Genomic DNA, 14,501 nt, shown 5'->3' on the forward strand with positions numbered 1-14,501 from the left:
CTCTCAGCAATTTACCTCCTTGCAGCAAACAGCACAGAGCCTGATTACCAAAAACAAATGATCAGCAGCCTCCTGACACACAGCTGATTCAGCACATGCAACAAAGAGGCAAATGGACTGCTAGCAATGTTGGACTGCTGAAACTGCAAGGAAGTAAGTCAATAACTATAAATATCTACAGAATGTTCAAATTATTAGGTTTACAGTGGAACCCCGACATAAGAGCTGCTCTACTTAAGAGCAACTCGAGATAAGAGCTGGGAGGGGAGAGATATTTTTGTTCTACTTACAAGCCCAAATTCGAGATACAAGCGCCAAGGAGCTGTCTCCTGAAGCCAAACGCTAACTTCCGCGTTCGGCTTCAGGAGACAGCTGCGAAGCGGCGCGCGTGTTTTAAAAGGTTGCAGCCAGCCTGGGGGGCTCGGGGGGGGTGCTTGCAGCTTTCTTTCTTGCTCTTTTTCTTTCTCTCTTTTACCTTCCCTTCCTCTATTTCTTCTTTTCTTTCTCCTTCCCACCTTCTTCCCTCCCTCCCTCCCTTCACTCATTCCTCTCTTACTCTCCCCTTTCATAAGTTTCCTTGCTTCCTTCCTCTGTTCCTGTCCCTTCCCCCTTTCTTTCTTTCTTTCTTTCTTGCTCTTTTTCTTTCTCTCTTTTACCTTCCCTTCCTCTATTTCTTCTTTTCTTTCTCCTTCCCACCTTCTTCCCTCCCTCCCTCCCTTCACTCATTCCTCTCTTACTCTCCCCTTTCATAAGTTTCCTTGCTTCCTTCCTCTGTTCCTGTCCCTTCCCTCTTTCCTTCCTTCCTTCCCACCCTCCGTCCATTCATTCACCCATTCCTCTCTTGATCGCTTAAAGCCGGTCCCTGGTGCAAAAAGGGTTGGGGACCTCTGTCCTACAGGATTGGGTGGCAGAGAAGTTGAACATATGTAAATTTAAAAGTTTAAGAAAGTTTACAAGTTAAGTGAAAGAAACTTCATTATTCATTTATATGTACATGTACATTTCTTCATTAAAAACATGTCTTTCTGCATAATTTAGACTAACTTTGTGAGTTTTTTGAGGGCTGGAACCAATTAAAATTATTTACATTAATTCCTATGGGGAAAAGTCGTTTGAGATAAGAGCTGCTCGACTTAAGAGCCCAGGTCCGGAACGAATTAAACTCGTATCTCGAGGTACCACTGTATTTTTTAAAGACTGCTTTATTATTGTTCTAGACCAGTGATTTTCAACCTTTTTTGAGGTGGGACATTTTTTACATTTACAAAATCCTGGGGCACACCACCAACCAAAATGACACTCTAAGACACTCTCCTCTCTTTTTCCATCCCTGTCTCTCCCCCCCCCCCCAATGTGTGGGTGGGTGGGTGTATACATACTCTTGAACCATTTCCAAAAACAGGCGAGGGCTGAGTTTTTTCTCTCTCTTATTCTTTAGGTGCTTTTTATCACATGCTTTAAATCAAGAGTCACTTCTCTCTCTTTTGTTTCCCTCTCTTTTCTCTCATTCTCTGCTTCAATCATTTTCTTGTTTCTCTTTTTTTCTCCCCTTTTTCTCTCATTTCTCTCTCTCTCTCCCCCTCTCCTTTTCTCTTGCTTTCTTTCTCTCTCCCTCTTGCTTGCTTTCTCTCTTTCTCTCTCTATTTCTCTCTTGCTTGCTTTCTCTCTCTCTCTCTTTCTCTCTTTCTTTCTTTCTCTCTCTCTCTCTCTTTATCTCTCGCACACCACGCTGGCAACAGTGGCATCGGGCGGTAGCCACGGCGGGGCGGCGGCAGGGTGGTCAGCTGCGAGAGGAAGCTCCAGGGTGGAGGCACCGACGGTAGCGACTGGACATGTTGCTAGACGCCGTACATGCTGGCGCTGCGCTGGGCATGGGCGCGGGGCTGGCACCTCTATCCCGACCCAGCCAGCGGGCCAGTGCCAGCACTGCACCACCAGCATGTATGGCATCCAGCTATACGTCCAGCTGCCACCATTGCTGCCTTCGCCCTGGAGCTCCCGCTCACAGCCGACCGCCCTGATGCGATGCCGCTTTTGCCGGTGTGGTGTACGCTGTTGCCGACAGCTCGCAGCCACCGCCCCGTGTCTACTGCCCGGTGCCGTTGCTGCCGGTGCCCTCCCGCTCCCACTACTGGCGCCCTCCTGCCAGGCCCCAAAGCTCACCTGCCGTTGCCACCAGGGAAGCTCCAGCCGGGCGAGGTGCTGCAGCTGCCAGAAAACTTGGAAGGCGCGAAGAAGGAAGCTCAGCTTCTGGTCTCGCAACTTTTTGCTCTTCACGCCCTCAGCTTTAGTTGTGAGACCAGAACCTGAGCTTGACCATGTCTCTGCACACTGGTTGAAAAACACTGTTCTAGACAACTTAACAAAATGAAGAAGCTTTTAAAAATAAATGCTTGATCTGGAGAGGCTATTGTATCTTATTTTAAATAACATAGAATACTTCCAGAAAGCCACATCAAATTTAAAGATCTGTAAAAATTTAATCTGAAATGTAACATTGTCCCGTTGTAGTATTAAGATAAACCCTGTCTTAGTCATGTTCGGAGTAGATATATTTAAATAATTGGAAGAAGTTAGTGTGATTACATTTAAGAAAACCTTCTGGCATCTTATACTCCAAAAATACAGTAATATATGTACAGAGATATACAATAGTTATGTTACCTTATAATTCAATATTTTATTTCCTCTAATTCATAGTGCTGAAAATTCTCCCAGGAACTTCAACTATTTTTATAAAATGTTACAGCTGATTATAAAAAGTGGAAGAAAATGCATGTAACTAAAGCTCAGGCACCTAACCTGTTATATATCTCCCAAAAAAATCAGCATTACAAAATCAAGTGATTTCAATTTGAAGAAGCTTCTTACTTGTTAAAACCACAGAACTGTCCGAAGGTGAAATGGAAAGTTCTGCAACATCCTCCTTGTTCTTCATGGGTGAGAAGCGAACCAAGAAGCTGCTCAATTCAACAGATGCTGGTGGAGTCCAGGTTACTCTTATAGTGTCAGGTCCCACATTGGTGAAATGGAGATCCGTTGGTGGGGGAACAGCTGAATTTAAAGAATAATGATTTACATATTTTCAAAAGAAGCAGAGATAGATTCAATAGTGATTCAAAAAAATGCAAGTTCATGCACAAAAAAAATTCACTATTGAGCCAAACACATGCAAATAACTTTTAAAACCATCTTTCTTTAATTGCACTTAATCCAAAGAATGTTGTAAAACATTTCTAACCTCTCAGTTCAGTCTTTATAGATTCTAATTATGTATTATATTATTACTATTATTTTGCTTTTCTTCAGATAGGCACTGAGATCGTTTGCATCTATATAATACAATTTTTGGGAGTATGAAATGAGAGGCTTAGTTTACTTTGCAGCAGTACAATGAAGGAAACAGTACATACCTTCTTTTATAACAATTGACAAACATGCAGGAGAGGAGGCTAAACAACTTTTCTGAAGTCTCTAGTAGTACTCTACTGTACAATGACTTCATCAAAATAGCCATTCAAGTAAAATAAACACTAGTCTGCCATGCATACTGAATTCTCAGGTCATGTTTGGTACATGCACTACCGAGAATCTTCCCATGCTGCCATAGTTGTCACTAGCATGAGTTGGAGGAATTTTTTCCCCCACATCATTTTGGGGTTTTATTTCAACATTTGGGCCACTATAATATCTAAACACTATATCTAATGTATGCTAAAATTTTGCACACCTCAAGCTGATGTGGCAAAGAATATTGAGAGACTTCCAATTGCAGATATGCAAGTTAAATATGACAAATGCAGATGATTGTAAATGGGTGGTAATGCACAGCATTACAATTTTCATTTACTATCTAAAATAAAAAAATTCCTACTGGTCATCCCCACTGCAAAATAACGATAAAGGGCTATTTCTATTTGTCATCCAAACAGCTAGTGACAACATGAAGCAGCACTTTAATTCAGTAGTTTTTCACTAATCACCCGTTTGTTGGATCAGCGTAGTAGGGGCACTCTCTCCGCCATTAATGAGTGTGATTACACTGATTTCATAATCAATGCCTGGCTCCAAGCCTGTAACCATGTAGTATCCTACTGATGAATCCACATAATCTTCAAAAATGGGGACAGTTTCTCCTGTAGCAATTACTTTGATGCGATAGCCAATAATGGCAGAAATATTTATTGGGGTCCACTTTAGGCCGATGCTTGTATCACTTACATCAACAAAGTTTAAGTCAGTAAGCTGGGGCACCTCTATTGAGTTAGACAGCAAAATATGGAGGTAATAACAAACAGACGCAAAACATGACAAAGAACAAGAGGGAAAAAAAGGAATGACCATCAGTTTATTTCAACTAAAAATTAAGAAAAAGTAAAGTACCTATGGTGATATTGTAATGTTGTTATAGTAATAACTCACAATTTACAATGACTAGTACTTCTTCCAATTTTCATAACTGTTTTATGTATTATAAAGAAAATAAGATTTAGAGCTCAAACCTACAAAAATGCTGGCAAAAAATAAGCAAAGGTTTTTTTAAAAAAGGACCATCATGGGCTTCTCAGAAATCTCCCAGAAAAATTAACAACTTAGGCACACTGTTGGAAATGCTCTCAAGGTGGAGGAGTGAAAGTGTTGCATCTGGACCATGATGAGGAGAACCTATGTTATCTATCTTTACTGGGTGATTTTAGCCCTGCCTGCCTCACAGGATTGTAGGAAAAATCTGGAGCCATTTGGACCCATTTCCGACAGAAAACCCCAGGAGCAACAAAACCTGGATGGGCATGGCCAACTTGACATCACTCACTCCCACCCAGTCAAATTATGCTCCCCAGCCACACCTACCCAGGTTTTATTGCTCCCGGTATTTTCTTTTCTCTGGAAAACATCTCTCTCTCTCTCCCTTCCCTCTTTCTGTACTCCTCCCTCTCAACTTTTTCTCTTTCTTTCTCTCCCATCTCTCTCTCTCCTCTCTTCCCTCTCTCTCCTCATTCTCCCTCTCCCTCTCCTTCTGTCTCTCTCTCTCTCATGTGTGTGTTTCCTTTTGAGCAATTTCCAAAAAGAGGTGAGGGTAGAGGCCTTTTTTGCTGATGTTGTTCTTTCTTCTTCCTTGGGTGCTTTTTACCATATGATTTAAATTTTATCATATGATTTAAATGTTGAATTTTGGCCCCACATTCTTGGAGAGCATGGGCTAAAGGAGGCTGGGAAGAGATTTTATGCCTCTTCTCTAAATTCAGTGATCAACTTTTATCACATATATCTCCTTTGAGTACAAACATCTCCTTCTGCCCCATTAGTGTTATTGGAGGGTATTTTGTATGCTCTATTCTTATGATTCAATAATATCACACTGAATTAATAACAGTGCAACGTAGCTGCTCATGAAACTCTGAAAGCCAAATTCTTGTTCCTTTCACCAACTATATTTGAAAGCCTTTCATGACCTGAACAATAGAAGGATGGGAAGCATAAAGGAGATGGAAAATTTGATGGCTGTGGAAAAAACAAATTGTTTTATTTGGCACTAATGAAAAGGAATCTGGATACTAAGAAATCACTAAAGCAAAATTTGGAAATGATGTAATATATCAATGGTGATCTATATGTGCTGTATCTACATATACTAAACACTTTTTATTTTGTAATTGAAACCTACCAATTATATTGTAAAGAATTCGCTAAATTAAAATCTTTCTCTAAAATATGTATTTACTGTATCATCTAAAAAAGGGGCCAAAGGAAACATTATATTTGTAAAAGTTATTTGTTTAAAGGAGTGGTTTTGATTTAATCCCTTTGAATAATAACAGAGTATTACAAGACTCAAACAAATTCAGTGCTTGCATAGAAATGTCAAGCAATGTTAACAGCAAGCATCTGTGAAGTCTAATACCTGGAGTAATTTTGAGATTAAAAATAAAACAAAACAAAATCCCTTCATCGTATTGATTACCCCATAATTATATAGCCCTCACATTCAAGCAATATAGATCATATTTTCAACTCTAAAGTAGTCCTGTGGTCACCACAAGATAACAGAGAAATAATCACTGCAACTAGATGTGAATTTCTCAAGAGTAAGAAATTTCTCAAGAAGCCAGATTATCAATAAAATGCATTTTTAAATGAAGGCTGACAATGTAGTAGATCACCTTTTGTATTTTATGGTCTTTTGATCACATTTGGCAATATTTTGATCTAGGACAGTCATTTAACAGCAGGAAAGATTTTCTTCAGCAGAAGTCTTCTTGATATAATAGCTAAACAGGTATTATAGGTGTTCCCATGCTACACTTTGCAAATTTCAATCATTCAGTTTGCAATATTTATCAAGAATGGCTCAATATATGTTTCAAATATTAGACACTCGTCAAATAGCAATATCTCTAGCTAAATCTCACAAATGAATTGACTGGCAGTCTTCAGCAAGAATGATGCCAGCTTCCATTCTCCTATATAACATCAAAGATCAGAAGATCTGAGCTTATTGATGCTAACAATCAACAGTAATGACAGTTGGAAGGGATCTTGGAGATCATCTAGTCCAATCCACTGCTCTCTCACTCATTGACAAACAATGGTTAAACCTTAGATGAACTCTAGGGTTTCACTGCATCTACAGTCTTCTTGCCATTTGCCACTGAAAATCAGGGGCAAAATCTTTTTCCATCGAATTTCTATTGTAGTCAATCTAAAAACTATGTAAAGCTTTCTCAAAACAAAAGAAAAGGATATATTACAGTAAATTACAAATTTTTACGGACATACAGTTCTTTGAATTTTTTTCTTTTATATTGCATTTTTTTCAAATATTCCACCTGATTACAAAATGGGTTGGAACTGTTTCTGTAATATTAAACAACAGTAATAAAAACATACAAGACTCATGTTTTTAAAATATTTCACCTCCACCTTTCAGCTTCTTTTAAGAGGACAAAGACTAAATATTTTATTCATTTATGTAAGGTACTGATTATTATTTTATACTTGATATTTTTACTCTGTCCTCATACTTATGTAATATAGCCCCCTTTCCTTCATACAAAATTGAATGTAGCCCTCAGTTCAAAACTGGTTGCCCATTCATGAACAATTCAGGCAAAACCTTTATTTTACAATACTCTTCTGCCTCTTCCCTTAATTACCATATTTTTCAGTGTATAAGACGCACCCTTTTCCTTCCTACAAGCGACTGATAATTAGGGTGCCTCTTATACTCTGAATGTAGCTTTCCCGCCCAGCCCTAACTAGCTGCTAATGATCTTTCCAGCTCTTATGTTACAGGCTCTTTCATTGTTTCTCTTTGTGAAAAATGTTTTCCAAGCCCTAAGTCTTTGCAGGATTTTATCCATTACTCTAACTTGCTCCAAAGAAGTTTCTTTCTAGCCCTAACCAGGTGCTAACAATGTTTCTAGCTTTTACTGACTTACAAGCTATTTCATTGTTTCTCTCTATGAAGAATGTTTTCCAAGCCCTAAGCCTTTGTAGGGTTTTTTCCATTACTCTAACTTGCTCCAAAGAAGTTTCTTCTAGACCTAACCAGATGCTAACAATGTTCCCAGCTTTTACTGGCTTGGAAGCTCTTTCATTGTTACTATCTGAGAAGAAGAATGTTTTCCAAACCCTGTCTTTGTAGGGTTGTTTTTTAATTGCTTTACTTGCTCCAGATGTTTCTTTCCAGCCCTAACCAGGTGCTATTAATGTTCCCAAGCTATTTCATTGTTTCTCTCTGTGAAGAATGTTTTCCAAGCCCTAAGTCTGCAGGGGGGGTTTAACCATTGGTCTAACTTGCTCCAAATGTTTCTTTCCAGCTCTAACGGGTGCTAATGATGTTCCCTGCTCTTACCCGCTTACAGGCTCTTTTATTGTTACTCTGTGTGAGGAATGTTTTCCAAACCCTTTCTTGGTAGGGTTTTTTTTTCCCATTGTTTACTTGCTCCAACCCTAACCAGGTGCTCACAATGTTCCCAGCTCTTACAGCTTGCAAGCTCTTTCATTGTTACTCTCTGTGAAGAAGAAGGTTTTCCAAGCCCTAAGTCTTTGCAGGGTTTTTTCCATTGTTCTACTTGCTCCGACTGTTTCTTTCCAGGTGCTAATGATGTTCCCAGCTCTTACTGGCTTGGAAACTCTTTCATTGTTACTGTCTCAGAATAAAGGTTTCTTTATTCTGAGACAAAATAACTAGGGGATAAAATAATGTGCTGAAGCTGACCAGACTAAGGACGCTAGCCAGATGAATACCTGGTAAACAGATTCTTTTCCCTATTTTCATCCTCAAAAACTAAGGTGCATCTTATACTCCGAAAAATTATGTTAAGTGTTTAATATGACTTTTCTAGATGTATCACATCCAGGCAGAGAATAACAGAGACACAATCAGTTAACTATTTCTTCTGACAGAATCATACTGTCAAGATACTCTGAACTGAGGAATGATCTGCTTGCTACTGGTTTTGGTGAGGATTTTTTTGCATCTGTGCAAAGAAAATAAAACATATGTAACTTATGCAAAACATGCATCTAGATTTATCTGATTGATTTAATCAATTTAATATGGTTTACAGTATGAAAATAGTCCAAAGAAGCTAAATCTTTTCAATGTCCAGAGTTTTCTACTTTTATCTATATTTTGATGTTAATTTTAATGACGAGTTTATTTATGAACATACTAAACACATTTACAAGGTTTTCCCAAAAATAAGACCTTGTCTTATATTTTTTTGAACCCTGAATTAAGCGCTTGACCTTATTGCCATGCACTCAAAAGCCTGATTTGGCTTATTTTCAGGGGATGTCTTATTTTGGGGAAAACAGGGTAGATACATGCACACACACACAAATCAGAAGAAAATAAAAGAAATACAGATTCCATATAGAACTTAATAGGACTAATTTTACCAGTTCTATTGCTCATATTTTAATTTACCTTGTGTGGTGGTTTCAGAGATGGGTAAACTCTCTTGATTATCTTTGAGTGTGTAAATACTGACATTGTATTCCACACCAGGACTCAAATTTTCAAAAATGCAGGATGTATCTTCTGCTTGCACTTGTTCCTCCAGACTGTAGTCTTCTTGCCCATTTGTAGGGGCTGTTGTAATTCTGTATCCAGTGATACCTAATACAAAATGACAAATAGCCACACATAATGTCATCTTTAAAATATAGGAATCAATGGTTATTTTAAGATATTCAATTTTAACACTCCGAATCAAGTACCGTACAAACTCGAGTATAAATTGAGTTTTTCAGCACCAAAAATGTGCTGAAAAATCTGACCTTGACTTATACTCGAGTCACTGACAGCGCTCGGGCACTGCAATGGTCCGAGCGCCGGCAGCAGGGGTAGGCTGGACCCACCAGGGCATGGAACCGTTCTGCCCATGGAAATGAAGCTGCATGCAGCTTCAGCTGACCGGCAGCAGTCACTTCTGGGATTACTGGTCTTGGCTCTCCTTTTATTTCCCCTGCTGCTGCATCTGTACTCCTCACTTTTTCCCTGTTTCCTCCTTCCTGGCCTCGGTGAGCTTCCCTCTCTCCTGCCCGGCTCCCCTCCAGCCTCATGCGGCCACCTTCCAAGGCCAGGTAGGAGGAGAGAGGAAAAAAGCGAGGAGCACACAGACAGCAGCAGCAGCAAGGAAAGAAAGGAGAGCCCAGCTGCACTAAAGCAATCTATTTCCCCCTCATGAAGCCCTCGCTCTGCCTGCAGCTCAGACGGAAAGGCTTTGGCATGGTGCAGCTCTTTGTTTGCTAGTCTTCCCTACCCCATCCATGGGGGGCCTGGGTGGGAGCAAAGCCAGGGGTGTGTGTGTGACCATGAAGTCCCACCACCAGCTCTGGTAATTTTATTTTGGAAGGATTCCTTGCTGCAAGAAAATTACCGGACATGATGATGGTGGTGGCTCCAAATAGGCAGCAATCGCAAAGGAAGGCGACTGTGTCCGTGGAGGCACCTCTCCCGCCTGCTCTGGGACCAAGGAATTTTTCCAAAAGAAAATTACTGGAGCGGGGGGTGGGGGGTCCTCTGAAAGGCCGGGGCAAGGGGCGGGTGGGAGCGCGTGGTCCTCGCAGCCACCCATTTGCCGGGACGTCACTTTCTGCCTGCCCCGCACCAAGGCTCCTGCCAGGTTAAAAATCCTTTGCAGGATAAACTATGGATCCCACTGAAGAAATTTTAGAGAATACTCAAAATGATTCTTCATTTGCTTTGTAACCTTAAATAAAAACCAGTATAGTATTGGCTGTGTAATTTACCTGAGGGGGGGGGGGGGGAAGAAAGATGCTAGGAAGGAATAAGAAAGACAGAAAGAAAGACAGAAAGACAGACAGAAAAGAAAGAAAGAAAGAACAAAAGAACAAAAGAAAGAAAGAAAGAAAGAAAGAAAGAAAGAAAGAAAGAAAGAAAGAAAGAAAGAAAGGAAAGCAAGCAAGCAAAAGTTTTCTCCCTCAGGTGGACTGCCTCAACCCGAGGCAAATGGCAGCTGCGGCTGCGAAGGTGACTTGGGCTTGTGCGAAGGTGGAGAGCCGGGTAAAAGAAAGCCAACGAGGGGGGAAAAAACGGGAGCCCAACTTTCGACAATGCCTTTTTCACTCTCTCACACCTGGTTTACACGTGCGCTGGACAGGCAGGACTCCCCTCCATTTTGCCGCTTAGTAGTGAGCTAATGGCCCCCCCTTTGCCACTAACTTCTACCGGCAGAGAGGTGGAGGGGGTGAGGGAGGGAGAGACCGGGGAAGGAGGGAGGGCGCTGCTGTGTGATTCACATCCGCCAGCCCCAAGTGAATGGGATGGGAAAGAGACAAGGAACTCCCCCCTCCTCCCCTTGCCCCCTCTGTCACCTTGGCTCCCCCGCAAAATTAAAAAAGGGGGGGAGGAAAGAGAGGCAATGGAATGATAAGCGCCGAGGGAAGAGGCGGAAGGGAGGGAGAGAGAAAGAAAGAGAGAAAGAGAGAAGGAAATAAAAGAAGGAAGGAAGGAAGAGAAGGAAAGAAAAGAAGGAAGGAAAAGGAAGGAAGGAAACAGAAAGAAAGAAAGAAAGAAAGAAAGAGAGAGGGGGGGGAGGAAGGAAGGAAGGGAGGAAGGGAGGAAGGAAGGAAGGAAGGAAGGAAGGAAGGAAGGAAGGAAGGAAGGAAGGAAGGAAGACCTATGACCACAACTGAGCCCAACATTTTGGTTGTTAAGCAAAAGCGTTGTTAAGTGAGAATCACCACATTTTACTCAATCCTTGACATTTCCTAGCTCTAACAGTGATGTGCGAGCTAGGGAAGAACCGGTACATCTGAAGGCATGTGTAATGTTCTAGTTATGGTTAAATGTGTGGCAGAAAGTGGACTCTGGGTTTGTTTTTCCTATCACAATAAGTGAGGTTGAATGTATATATTTTTACAAGAGCTCTCTCTCTCTTTCTGAATGTGTATATACACATACAGTTTACATAGTAGATAATGTATATTTTTGTGTGCCTGTGTGTAATATGTATGTAAACATATGGCATATATACATAGAATCAAATAGTATATTTTGGATGTTCAGTAATAGTAAATAGAGAGGGAAATTGTATCTCTTTGAGGCAAGGAGAGGCCAGGTACCCTAACCCAAACCAGTGGGAGCAGCGGGGGACTGAGGTAATTGCATTTTTTTTGCCTACACCTACGCCACTGCATTTTCCATGAGTCAATAAATTTTCCCAGTTTTTTTGTGGCAAAAGTAGGTACCTCGGCTTATAATCAGGTCGACATACTTGAGTATATACGGTAACTGTAATTGTCTATATACTATACCTTTCAAATATTGATTTAGGACCATTCAATATTTACTATCCTTATTCTTCGGGGAGGGGCGGCATACAAATCTAATCTATTAAATTATTATTATTATTATTATTATTATTATTATTATTATTATTATTATTATTATTATTCTAGTCACCATTGAAGTAATATTTATTAGACCATAGATTAAGGGGATTGTTTCTATAACAGAGTATGATTTTTCTGGCTATCAAATATCAAATTTTTATTCTATGTTATTTTTCATTAATTTTAAATGCCTGAAGCTCAAAACTCAACTGAGTATTTCAAAATGTGCAAAATGCTCTAGAAAAAGGAGCCACTTTCTGTTAGGAAAACAGAAGGATAAGGTACCTGGAGTAGTGCTTTTTTCCCAAGAAACAGTAAGAATTCCAGTATCAGGGTTAGACTCAAGATGCAAGTTTGTGGGAGGAGATGGTGCTGAGAAATAAAGGTGAAATGTTAGATTTGTCGAAAAATGCAAATGTCATTTCTTGTCGTTTAAAGACACAAAATTGAATCTCAGGAGAAGTTTTCAACAATTGCTCTTTTCATTTGCAATATTTTTTATATCACAGACACACCCCAAAACACCAAGGGTGCACAAGGAGCTGTGGCCACGGCCGCCCCCTGCAGCCCCCAGTGCCTCTGGCCTCCTCACACCCCTGGCTTCTCGCCACTGCCCACCGCCCACCCGCCCAATCTGCCTCTCTTTCTCCTCCTCCGCTTCCCCCTTGGGGTATGGCTCCTCCCACAGCGGTGGCTGCAGCGGTGGTGGCAGCTTCTCGTCCTCCTCATCCGGCCGCTAGCCGCTCCGAACGCTTTGGGAACGCCCACCCTGCCCCTCTCGCAGTCCCTTCGCCGAGAGCGCTTTCGTCCTGGGCTGTCAGAGAGGGGGCTGCAGGAGAGGCGGGGCAGGCGTTCTTCTCACAGCGGAAGGTTTTTCTTATTTTTAATGTTCTGGGCAGGCTGGCAGGGGGATGGGGAGCATGCGCGCCGGCGCCAACATTGAAAATCACCTTCGCCGGCCCCCGCTGTGAGAAGAACAGAGAGAGAACAAGAGAGAGTGAGAGCAACAGACAGAACAAGATAGAAAGTGAGAGAGAGAGAGAGAGAAAGAGAGGGGAGAAAGAGAGAACAAGAGAGAGAGAGAAAGAAAACAAGAGAGAAAGCAAGAGAGAGAGAAAGAAAACAAGAGAGAAAGAGTGTGAGAGAGAAAACAAGAGAGAGAAAGTGAGAGAGAGAGAAAGAGGGGGGAGAAAGAGAGAGAACAAGAGAAAGAGTGAGAGAGAGAGAAAGAAAACAAGAGAGAAAGAGTGACAGAGATAGAAAGCAAGAGAGAGAGAAAAAAATGAGAAAGTGAGAAAGAGAGAGGAAGAGGGAGGAGAGAGCAAGAGAGAGCAAGAAAGAGACAGAGAGAAAAGAGGAAGGAAGAGAGAGAGAGCAAGAAAGAAAGAGAAAGAGATGAGAGAGGAAGGAAGAGAGTGAGAGAGAGTGAGAGGAAGAAAGCAAGAGAGAGAGAAGAGTGGAAGGAAGAGAGCGAGACAGAAATGATAGAAAAATGGGGAGAAAAAAAAGAATTGAGAAAATGATTGAGGCAGAGAATGACAGGAAAGAGAGAGAAACAGAGAGAGAAGTGACTCTTGATTTAAAGCATATGGTAAAAGCACTTAAATAATAACAGAGAAAAAAACCCAACCCTCACCTGTTTTTATTAATAGTTGTGTTTTTTGTTTTGCTGGTTGTTTTAGTTTTAATAGTAATGGATTTTGGTTTTTTTAAATCAGAGGTCCCCAACCTTTTTTGCACCAGGGACCGGCTTTAAGCTAGACCAGTTTTCCATGGCCCAGTGGGGGGGGGGAGCTAGCTGTCAGCGGCGCCGTAAGAGGGGCGATCAAGAGAGGAATGGGTGAATGAATGGACGGAGGGTGGGAAGGAAGGAAGGAAAGAGGGAAGGGACAGGAACAGAAGAAGGGTGCAAAGAAGCAAGGAAAGGTGTGAAAGGGGAGAGTAAGAGAGGAAGGAGTGAAAGAAGGGAATGAGGGAGGAAAGAAGGGAGGAAGGAAAAGGAAAGCAAGAAATGGAGGGAGGAAAGGAAGGAAGGAAGGAAGGAAAGAAAGAAAGAAAGAAAGAAAGGGGAAGGGACAGGAACAGAGGAAGGAAGCAAGGAAACATGAAAGGGGAGAGTAAGAGAGGAAGGACTGAAGTGAGGGAGGGAGGGAAGAAGGTAGGAAGGAGAAAGAAAAGAAGAAATAGAGGAAGGGAAGGTAAAAGAGAGAAAGAAAAAGAGCAAGAAAGAAAGAGAGAAAGAAAGAAAGAAAGAAAGGCAACTTCAAAGAAAGGCTCACTGAGCATCTCTCTCTCTCTCTCTCTCTATCCCTCTTTCTTTCTTTCTTTCTCTTCCTTTCTCTCTCTCCTCTTCCTTTATCTCCTCTCTCTCCCTCTCTCTTTCTCTCCCCCCTCTCCCCCCCTTTCCCTCTCTCTTTCTCTCTCTCTCCCTCTCTTGCTATCTCTCCCCCCTTTCCCACTCTCTTTCTCTCTCTCCCTCTCTTGCTATCTCTCCCCCCTCTCCCTCTCTCTTTCTCCCTCTCCCTCTCTTTCTCTCTCTCTCCCCCTCTCTCTTTCTCTCTGTCTCCCCCTCTTTCTCTCTCTTCTTCTCACTTTCTCTCTCTTGTTTTCTTTCTGTCTCTTTTGCTTTCTCT

The 14,501-nt window shown here is 41.5% G+C and overlaps 1 protein-coding gene across 5 annotated transcripts in view; it reads right to left on the bottom strand.

Annotated features, from left to right (window-relative positions):
• FN1 (fibronectin 1) overlaps window positions 1–14,501 on the bottom strand; it is a 175,640-nt gene that overhangs the window by 64,319 nt on the left and 96,820 nt on the right. For 4 of the 5 annotated variants that reach the window (XM_070732223.1, XM_070732226.1, XM_070732225.1 and 1 more), the window contains exons 24-26: window positions 12,154–12,240; window positions 8,936–9,127; window positions 2,872–3,054 (exon numbers count right to left, since the gene is read on the bottom strand). In XM_070732223.1, the coding sequence (XP_070588324.1) occupies window positions 2,872–3,054; window positions 8,936–9,127; window positions 12,154–12,240 (462 nt within the window). Of the gene's footprint in view, window positions 1–2,871; window positions 3,055–3,970; window positions 4,257–8,935; window positions 9,128–12,153; window positions 12,241–14,501 lie in introns of those variants that run through there. The other variant, XM_070732227.1, reaches the window with a different exon arrangement.

The sequence above is a fragment of the Erythrolamprus reginae genome, chromosome 1, assembly GCF_031021105.1.
Source record: "Erythrolamprus reginae isolate rEryReg1 chromosome 1, rEryReg1.hap1, whole genome shotgun sequence".
In the NCBI taxonomy this organism is placed as follows: domain Eukaryota; kingdom Metazoa; phylum Chordata; class Lepidosauria; order Squamata; family Dipsadidae; genus Erythrolamprus; species Erythrolamprus reginae.